Source organism: Rutilus rutilus (assembly GCF_951802725.1).
Source record: "Rutilus rutilus genome assembly, chromosome: 7".
NCBI lineage: Eukaryota > Metazoa > Chordata > Actinopteri > Cypriniformes > Leuciscidae > Rutilus > Rutilus rutilus.
The window spans coordinates 8,852,005-8,862,676 of NC_140221.1; the positions used below are offsets into that span (position 1 = coordinate 8,852,005).

Here is a 10,672-nt window from a genome sequence, read left to right on the forward strand (position 1 = left end):
TTATTCTCTCCAATCTCATTAGCCATTGATAGAGGAGCTGTTGTTCCCTCTACCATGCAAGAGACTTAATAAATGCTTATGGGACCTTATAATGATTCTCTCCTCTCCAGTGTTTGTGCATCTGTTTATTTGGGTCTGACCTAAAAAAAAAATCGGATCAATAATAATAATAATAATAATTAGTTACATTTATATAGCGTTTTTTTCTGGGTACTCAAAGTGCTTTACATGGAAGGGGGAATATCCTCAACCACCACCATTGTGTCACATTGTGCCAGAACGCCCACCACACACCAGCTTACTGGTGGAGAGGAGACAGGGTGATGAAGCCAATCAGTATAAGGGGATGATTAGTAGGCCATGATTGACAGAGGCCAAGGGGCAAATTTGGCCAGGATGCCGGGGTTACACCCCTACTCTTTTTCGAAGGATATCCTGGAATTTTTCATGACCACAGAAAGTCAGGACCTTGGTTTAACATCTCATCCGAAGGACGGTGCTTTTTGATAGTCAAGTCACCTACATTTACATAGCGCTTTTAACAATATAGATTGTTTCAAAGCAGCTTTACAATGATAATAGGAAATTAAAGTAACAGAGATTGTTTTGGCTTTACAGCAGCTCTAGAATAAAGTTATTGTCCAGCTAAAGTTAGTTTTGATTGATTCACTTCCGTTGCAACTATCATTAGTTATTAACTTAGGGGCCACTAACACAACACCGTTCTAACAGAAAACCCTTAAGTTCTCTCTGCGCAAACTTTAAAAACACAAACCTGTGAGAACGCTGATGGTGTGCACATGCATATTACGTGTTTAGTCTATAGGGATGCGAGTTTAAATATATATGTGCACAGGCGTGTAGTCCTTCTTTACAAACCAACCCTCAACAAACTACTTGTCTGGCCTTAAAATGTATAATACAGAATTTTTATCGCTTCCGTGTAGCCACGTGAACCGGAATTATCCCGACAACGTTTTATCTGTACAGAGGTAAAGGGAGGGGAGGGAGGCCTTCACAGGGGAGAGACTATAGTGTACACTTCAGGGCTGCGTTGTCATCGTGTCCAGGCGCAGGTCCTTCATCAGATTTGGATATGGCCTGGATCCGGCGGACTGTGTTAAACCTCAGGAGAAACAGAGAGGCTAATATTAGCGTAGACGCCATCCTTCTTATGATGTAACAAGTACATCCGGATTTATGGGAAGTGTTCCCGGTTCCGGCTGACCTAATCTATGCAGCCTAACATTGAATTATAGTCTATAATGTGTTATGTGTATGCTAGGTCAAAGAGATGTGTTTTTAGTCTAGATTTGAACTGACAGAGTGTGTCTGCTTCCCAGACAATGTTAGGAAGACTGTTCCAAAGTTTTGGTGCTAAATAGGAAAAGGATCTACCACCAGCAGTCGATTTTGATATTCTAGGTATTATCAACTGCCCGGAATTTTGAGATCGCAATAGACGTGAAGGACTATAATGCGTTAAGAGCTCGCTCAAGTACTGCGGAGCTAAACCATTTACTGCTTTGTAAGTAATCAGCAATATTTTAAAATGTATATGATGTTTAATAGGGAGCCAATGCAGTGTTGACAGAACCGGGCTAATATGGTCATACTTCCTAGTTCTGGTAAGAACTCTAGCTGCTGCGTTTTGGACCAGCTGTAATTTGTTTATTAAGCGTGCAGGGCAACCACCCATAAGAGAATTACAATAATCTAGCCTTGATGTCATGAACGCAAGAACTAATTGTTCCGCATTTGTCAATGAGAGCATATGACGTCTCCATCACTATATTGGGGCGTTAGAACCCACACAGACCACAGGGTGAGCACCCCCTGCTGGCCTCACTAACACCTCTTCCAGCAGCAACCTGGTTTTCTCAGGAGGTCTCCCATCCAGGTATTAATCAGGCTAAACCCTGCTTAGCTTCAGTGGGCAACCAGTCTTGGGCTACAGGGTGATATGGCTGCTGGCTGTTTTTTTTTTTTTTCATATTACATGATGGAAGACACAATCAGTGAGTCAGAAATAATGCATTTAAAATAATGGTTCTGAAATGACTAAAATATTATGAATGCTACTTGAGCAGAATATCTTTAGGGCTGTCAATCGATTCATTTAAAAACATTTTTTTTATTTATTTATATATTTATGCTGATTAATCAGATTATTGGCAAATTGTCTAATATCTTAATATTTTCTGAGAAAAGACATTAAAATTAAGTCCATTCAAAGACATTTATGTGACAAACAAGCATTGAAAAGAATAGTGGTTGGAATCTTTAGGCAGCTCACAATCCGATCATATTCTGATTCTGAGAATCACAATCTGATTCTTGATTTAATTTTTTGTTATTATTGGGTTTACCAATTATCGAATTTATTTGTGGAATTTTATTAAATTGCTTATAATTAGATTTATTTTTTAAAATAATTAAAAATTAAAAATAAATATTACATTATGTAGCTTTAAAACATATCAAGCAAAGGGAAACAAAGAAGCACATTACAAACAATAAACAAAAAGTGTTTTCAGTATTTGAGAATGCTTTGAAGCTGTGCAATGACGCCTGTGATTGCCCTTGTAATTCACATAACCATGAAACATTATGCACGTTTATATACTTGATAGTTTTGTGTGGGTTTTGTAATTGGCATCATGCAGAATATGGATGTCTCTAGCACACAAAAGTACCTTTGTGGATATGCAGGGGGAAAACAGCTCAGAATTGATTCTTACGTTTGCAGAATCAATTCAGAATTGTTTAAGAGGAAATTGCGATGCATCAGCGAATTGATTTGTTTTTCTCCCACCCCTAATAAAAAGTGGCTTAAGTTTGTTTCAATAATTGAAAATAAACATATCATTGGTCTACAATCCACATTCATTTTGCAATTGAGTTTGTCCTTTTGTCTAATGTAGACATGGAATCATTATCGCATTCCATATTGCACATGAAGTTTTTTAATTGTTGGTCTACACATGCATTTGTCAGATTGACAACATTTTTAAGCCCCCTCCTGTCACGGAGTCACCAGATCTGCACACTCCGCCCACTCGTTCACTCTCCCCAGAGTTCTGATTCACCGCACCTGCACTTTATCATCAACGCACACTATATAAAGACATTTCCCCTTCACTTCATTGTCTGGTCTTGTCCTTACCTGATGTACAGACTCCTCTACTCACCTGAAGATTGCATACCTGAACTTCACCCTCGAATCTCCGATCGCCCGTCATCCGTCTTCCATCTTTCGTCTTCTGTCTCCAGTCATCAGTCTGCCGTATCCTGTCCTGCCATCTGCAAACAGACATCTATATTATTATCCAGCTAAGTTCATCATCCTGTTCTGATTCTCCACTGCATACTCACCTGTCTCATCTGCTGTTCCACATCTATTTCACCATTTACCTGTCTGCCTCTTTCTGTACTGTGACAGAAGACCAGACCACATGCAGAGTCCCACGGAGACTGCAGCGGATCAACCCATCGATCCATTTGCAGAATTGGTTCATGCAGTTCGCCTTTCCCTTCTGCCCACTGTGTCTGACAACCCACCTACCGTTCCCACCGATATCCTTCACGCCGCTCGCCAATCTCTCCTGCACTCCACACCCACTGCTTCACCCACTGCCTCTGCCAGTCTCATGGCCCGACCAGCAACATTCACCGGAGAGGCGGATGATTGCAGCGGGTTCCTGTTACATTGCTCACTATACTTCGAGATGCAGTCTCACCAGTTTACCAGCGAACGCGCCCGAGTAGCGTTTGTCATTTCCCTGCTGTCTGGACGTGCACTTCAGTGGGCTCAGTCTCTTTGGCAGTCCAACGCACCCATCATTTCTTCACTATCCTTCAGTCACTTTAAAGAAGTGTTTGGCCAAACCGCCTCAGATTTGTCAGTTCATGACCAGTTGTTCCACCTGCGACAAGCCAATAACTCTGTCAGTGCTTACGCCCTCCAGTTTCGCACACTGGCAGCCACCAGCAGCTGGAATGAGACTGCACTACTCACCGCTTTCCATCAGGGACTCAATACCAACATCCGCCAGCTCATGTTTGTGTATGACGATGCTATGGGAATAGAAAACTTCATCCAAAATATCATCTGGGTTTCTCAACGTCTCACTGCCTGTTCTCTCCTAAATCCCGCTGCATATCCTCCGTCCTCGGCACCATCAGTCGGCCTTCCAGCACCTGAACCTATGCAGGTGGATTCATATCAGTGTTGTAATGTAACAGAGTACAAATACTTCGTTACTGTACTTAAGTAGAAATTTCACGTATCTGTACTTTACTTCGTTATTTAAATTTATGTCAACTTTTACTTTTACTCCACTACATTTCCTAGATAAAATGTATACTTTTACTCCGCTATATTTCCACTAAGCATCTTCGTTACTCGTTACTACAAAATAAAATCAGAAGAAATGTGTGCGACTACAATAAGGGAGGTTTGGCGAATCACTGCTCCTAGATTGCAGTACGCACGCTCCGCACGGCGCGCGCTCTATTACAGCGTAATGCTTGTTTGTTGCCATGCCAAAGGAGGAGGAAGCACAACTGAAACCGTCATGGAAGCACGAGCACCTGGAGCACGTTTAACCAGAGCTGCCAACTCTCACGCATTCTCCGTGAGACACACGCAATTGACATTTTTCACACGCTCTCATGCCACACATGCATTTTCTCACGCACAGAAAAATCGCGACGCAAAGAGGACACGGAGACCGACAGACTAGACAAAGCAAGTTACTTTATGACAACTTACCGAAATGTATATTCCTCATACATAATATCGATCAATAAGTGTTTTTCATCAGCGTGAAGAAGTCAATAACATAGCTGAAGGACAATTATGTCACATTTACCTCAGGAAAGCCATTTAATAAACATAGGCTAGCCTAATAGCACAGTTGGCAAGAAAAAAAAAAATAGCTATAGAGAGTATTTTGCTAAATATGTGTTCTATATTACATATTTACTATATTTTTACTTATATCATTAAAGTTTTTATTATAATAATAAAAAACGCATTATATTTAAGTATTTTTAACCTTAAATAATAGCCTACTACCAGCTGATAGGGCTCTCTGTATGTTTACAGCATTAGGTGAGTTGTTTTTATTACTTGTTTTTTTTTTGAGAAAAATTAAGGCCTATCTTGAGTAGCCTACCTAATATTTATACAAATGAGTCAATATTAAATCAAATCACAATTGAATTGAAATAATAAAAAAGCGTAGCTTACCAGAAATTGTTCCATCTAAACATTGTAACATGTCACTAAACCTAATAAAATTCAGTTTAATTACAAAAATGTTAGTGACAATCACAATACACTTATTGTGATGCAATTTTTTTTTACAGCTAAAGGTACATGCAGTGGGAAATAAACGATAACACAAGTAGACAGTACAGGCTACACAGTCCCTCCAGTTTTTCGCGTTTCCGTGATCGCTGAATTCAACGCATAATCCCAAAAAAAAAAAATTACTTTTGATACTTAAGTACAGTATATATCAGATACTTTAAGACTTTTACTTAAGTAATATTCTAAAAGATAACTTTCACTTCTACCAAAGTCTTTTTCTAGTACGATACTTGTACTTTTACTCAAGTATTGCTTTCTAGTACTTTATACAACACTGATTCATATAATCTCACATGTGGAGCGTCAGCGAAAAATCCAAAATCAACTGTGTTTATATTGTAGGAGAGAAGGTCATGTCATCACCGCCTGTCCTGTTCGACCACCACGCCCCGCGGTGAGTACTATTCAACTTCCACCTCAAATAACCTCCTTGTCTCGTACCACTGTGCATATTCTAACCCCCCGTATCTATAGCCGCTTTCCGACCAAGTAGTTACAGGAACTTAGTTCTAGGAACTGTCCACTTCTAAGCAGTTCTAAGAACTACTCTCCCCCAAACTCAGTTTTGCTGTTTGCGTTCGCACTGGCCAAGTGGCCATAGGAACTAGTAGGAGGGGTAAGGGAGTGACGCAAGCACAGTGACTTTTATTTTGACGGCGCAACGAACCTTTATTTTGGCGGCGCTGAGAACGCCAGAGTAAACAATGCTCGCATTCTCTGTGTTTATTAGTTAGCGATCTGTCTAACAGTACTGTTTAATATGTTATTAGATAGAACTGTTATAGAAAGTAGACAGTATATGAAAAAAAGGTTATTAGCCTACGCCGTGTGGTTGATGTCCAGTGTTGCTAGCTGGGCAGATAAACATAATCATGTTTGGCTTGCCCTCAAAAGTTGCGTTGGATTTTCTCTTCAGCATAAATGTTTAGAGACCCATCTATCACTGTTTCCATGTTTGTATAGATAGTTTCTGGAGTAAATATAGGATATAATCTGTGTGTTTACATTCTAGCTGTTTTAAAAATGGCGGGTGCTGGTGTTCCGCGTGCGTTCGGTCATCAGCGTACACTAACGTCACGGGTAGTTCCTATAGTGCTGGTTTAGACCCTACTCTGAAGTAGGACCTAAATTAGTTCCTCCAAATGGAGTTCCTAGAACTAAAATCGTTCCTAGTTCCTGCGGTGCGAACACGCCGACATCCGGGTACTTTAGCCAATAGTTCTAGGAACTGTGAAAAGGTTCCTCCGGTCGGAAAGCGGCTTATGTCTCATCGTAAGCCCTCATCGACTCTGGCTCCGTGGGGAACTTCATCTCTGTCCAACTCCTCCAGAAATTGAATGTCCCACAAGAAACGCTGCTCTCGTGATCTAAAAATCCACACCATCCAAGGAAAACCGCTGGGGCGTGGTAGAGTCCGACACCTCTCTCCCACACTGACACTCCGCATCGGATGCCTACATTCCGAAGAGATAATGTTCATGGTGCTGGAAGGATCCACCGCTGACCTCAACCTGGGACGCCCGTGGATGACACAATACCAACCGCACGTCAACTGGAATACCGGGAAGGTATTACAATGCAGTGATACTTGTTTCCAATCCTGTCTTTCTTCTGTCCAGAAATCAAAGTCTCGCCGTGTTCCATCCATCACTCCCACACTCTCTCCTGAGGTGGACCATAAGGTGGAGATCCCTCCTGAATACCGGGCGTTCCAGGATGTCTTCAGTAAGCGGTTGGCAACCTAACTTCCACCACACCGGCCATGGGACTGTGCTATCGATCTGCTACCTGGGGCCACTCTACCCAAGGCCGTGCTTCGACTACCGACACCTCAACTCTCAGACAGTCAAGTACAGCTATCCACTTCCTCTGGTCCCAGCAGCTCTGGAGCAACTCTGTGGAGCTCGCATATTTTCCAAGCTGGACCTGAGGAGCGCTTACAACCTCATTCGTATACGTCGAGGTGATGAGTGGAAGACTGCTTTTATCACTCCTTCAGGTCACTATGAATACCGAGTTATGCCGTACGGCCTGTCCAACTCACCGGCAGTTTTCCAAGGCTATATGAATGAGGTGTTCCGGGACTTCCTCAACCAATTCGTCGTTGTCTACATAGACAACATCCTCATCTAATCCCGGAACCTGGCCGAACATCGCCTTCACGTAACGCAGGTCCTTGAGAAACTCTGCCATCATCTCTACCTCAAGCTGGAAAAATGCGAGTTCCACAACACCTCCGTCCACTTCGTACGTCATAGACCAACATGGCATCCAGATGGACCAGAGGAAGGTGGATACCATCCAAAACTGGCCTCAACCCACTACAATCAAGGAACTCCAACGGCAAAATCTCTGATTTGCCAACTTCTACAGACGATTCATCCACAACTACAGTCTTCTCAGTTCTCCATTAACCTCAGCTCTCAAAGGCCAGCCCAACTCTCTGTCCTTGACCCTAGCAGCCTCAGAAGCCTTCCAACAACTCAAATAGGCCATCCAAACCACTCCGATCCTGGTCCACCATAATCCTGAATCTCTCTAATCTCCCATTCATCGTCGAGATAGATGCCTCTTCCACTGGGGTCGGAGCAGTCCTCTTGCAGCGGCAGGGTAATCCTCCCAAACTCCATCCATGTGCCTTCTACTTAAAGAAGCTTTTCCCTGCAGAGCAGAATTACGACATCAGAAACCGAGAGCTGCTCGCCATTAAACTAGCTCTCGAAGAATGGAGACACTGGCTGGAGGGAGCACATCACAAGTTCGAGTTCATCACTGACCATCGCAATCTCGAGTACCTGAGAGAAGCTAAGAGACTCAATCCTCGTCAAGTCCGATGGGCTTTGTTCTTCACCAGGTTCAATTTCACAGTCTCATATCGACCTGGGGATAAGAACTGTAAGGCAGATGCCTTATCGCGTCTTTACCAACCTGCTCCTGATGACTCTGCTCTTGAAACCATCCTAGGAAACTCCCTGAAGGAAAGCTGGTACCTCTTCCCATTCCACATTGTCCATGGTCACATCTGGGTATTGACTTCATTACCAACCTACCACCTTCAAACAACCACACATGTGTATTCGTAATAGTTGACCGCTTATCTAAAGCCTGCAAGTTGATTCCCTTCAGAGGATTGCCCATTGCTTTCAAAGCAGCCGAAGTTATGTTTCAGAATGTGTTCCGTCATTTCGGTATTCCCGAAGACATCATATCTGACCGGGGACCTCAATTCATCTCAAGAGTCTGGCAAGCATTCTTCAAACTCCTCGGAGTATCCGTAAAGGCCTCATTATGCTTCTGCGTCAACTCCACGGCGTAGCTACGCCGTCAATCCAACGGCGTCGTGACCGTTTTATGGTTCTGCGTCGGGTTGCGTTGCATCGCGGTGCATTTTCACCGCCAGAACGCTAGGGGGTGGTGTGGTTCGCAAATCTCTTTCCTAGTTTGTTTTGGTTCCGTGCGCCGCTTCCGCTTTTTCATTTCCGACAATGGCGAGCGAAAGAGAGAGAGTGTTGTTGCAGCTCGAGCTAATCAACGTTGAACAACAAATGATTTTATTGCAAATGTTTAATCGTAGAAGAAAAAGAAGACGTCAGCGAAGGTGGTCTGTACGACCAGTGCACGAAGACAGGGGAAGGATTGGCGAATTTGTTATGGTTGTTCGACCGCTGAGGGACTTGGACGAAGAAATGCACTTTAAGTATTTTCGGATGTCGAAAGGTCGATTTGACGATCTTGTTCATCGTTTAAAGCCGTTAATACAGCATCAGACTACACACAGTATGCCTATTGACCTCGCTCAGAGACTGGCAGTGACTTTAAAGATTTTATCTTCGGGTGCAAACCAACAGATCACCGGGTTGGGCTACAAAATGGGTGCGACCACGGTGTCCTGCATAGTATCGGAGGTCTGCAAAGCGCTGTGGACTGCGCTGCAGCCCGAATTTTTGCCCTGCCCTTCAACCAGCCAGTGGGAAGCTATTGCTTCAGATTTTTGGCGACTTTGGAACTTCCCAAACTGCGTTGGAAGCCTCGACGGGAAACATGTTAACGTCAAGGCACCACCAAACGCAGCGAGTGACTATTTTAATTACAAGGGGAATCACTCCATTGTTCTCATGGCAACCTGTGATGCCAGGTATCGGTTCACGATGGTGGACGTGGGAGGATATGGACGGGAAAGCGATGGTGGCGTTTTCAAAGTGAGTAGATTTGGGTCGATGCTGCTGGACCACCAGTTGAATCTGCCCCAACCAGCTGAACTGCCTGGGACCAGAGTCCAAATCCCTCACGTTATCGTTGCTGATGCTGCCTTCCCCCTACACTGCAATCTCATGCGTCCCTTTCCAGGTATGTAAATGAAATTAAAACATAGTAGGCCTACATTGTGTCTTCATAACGTGTTTGTTATGCCTATGATTGTGGTACAGTGATTAATACTGTGTTTTCTGAAACAGGGGGGAACATGACGAGGGACAAGGAAATCTACAATTACCGCCACTCCAGAGCAAGGCGGGTGATTGAAAATGCCTTTGGCATCATGGCTGCACGGTGGAGAATTCTGGGAAGACCAATTGAGTTCCATCCAGACAAAGCTGTGAGTGTCGTTAAAGCGTGTGTTGTCCTGCACAACTACCTCACCTACACAGATGAAGTGAACAGCCCAGAGAGCCGATATGTACCACCACATTTTACAGACTGTGACTCTGAAGGGACTGTGCAGCCTGGAGAGTGGCGAAGAATGGTGGCAGACGACACAAACTTTGTCCCCATAGAACCGACACGGATGTCCAAGGCCCGTTCCACCCGAGCTGCCATAGCTGTTCGGAATGACTTGAAGGCTTTTTTTCAGTCTCCACATGGAACTGTGCCATGGCAGGATAATGTAGTGTCCCGTGGCAGACTTGGTTAATTACTTGATATCCATGATGTACCCGTGAACATTGTATTGTAAATAAACAACAAACTTTTTTTCAAAACAAACATTGATTTGATTGATTGAAGTTTATTTCTAGCAACAACAAAAAAAAAAAGAAAAGAATATACATAAATATATACATATACACTACCGGTAAAAAGTTTTAGATCGGTAAGATTTTTAATGTTTTTAAAAGAAGTCTCTTCTGCTCACCAAGGCTGCATTTATTTGATTAAAAATACAAAACAAAAACAGTAATATTGTGAAATATTATTACAATTTAAAACAGCTGTTTTCTATGTGAATATACAGTAAAGTGTAATTTATTCCTGTGATCAAAACTGAATTTTCAGAATCATTACTCCAGTCTTCAGTGTCAC

The 10,672-nt window shown here is 42.9% G+C and overlaps 1 protein-coding gene across 1 annotated transcript; it reads left to right on the top strand.

Annotated features, from left to right (window-relative positions):
• The first annotated feature begins 9,592 nt into the window (after positions 1 to 9,592).
• LOC311294187 (uncharacterized protein) lies at positions 9,593 to 10,322 on the top strand. Its single transcript, XM_084414905.1, has 2 exons — positions 9,593 to 9,724; positions 9,832 to 10,322. Exons 1-2 carry the CDS (start codon positions 9,595 to 9,597, stop codon positions 10,284 to 10,286), a joined length of 585 nt encoding a protein of 194 aa, XP_084271031.1. The 5' UTR covers positions 9,593 to 9,594; the 3' UTR covers positions 10,287 to 10,322.
• Positions 10,323 to 10,672: the final 350 nt, after the last annotated feature.

What these genes read in the sequence shown, in the direction of transcription:
- LOC311294187 (XM_084414905.1), top strand. Translation starts at nt 9,595, where the DNA reads ATGCTGCTGGACCACCAGTTGAATCTGCCCCAACCAGCTGAACTGCCT. An exon ending in TCTCATGCGTCCCTTTCCAG is followed by an intron (nt 9,725 to 9,831) that starts GTATGTAAATGA and finishes TTTCTGAAACAG; the next exon opens with GGGGGAACATGACGAGGGAC.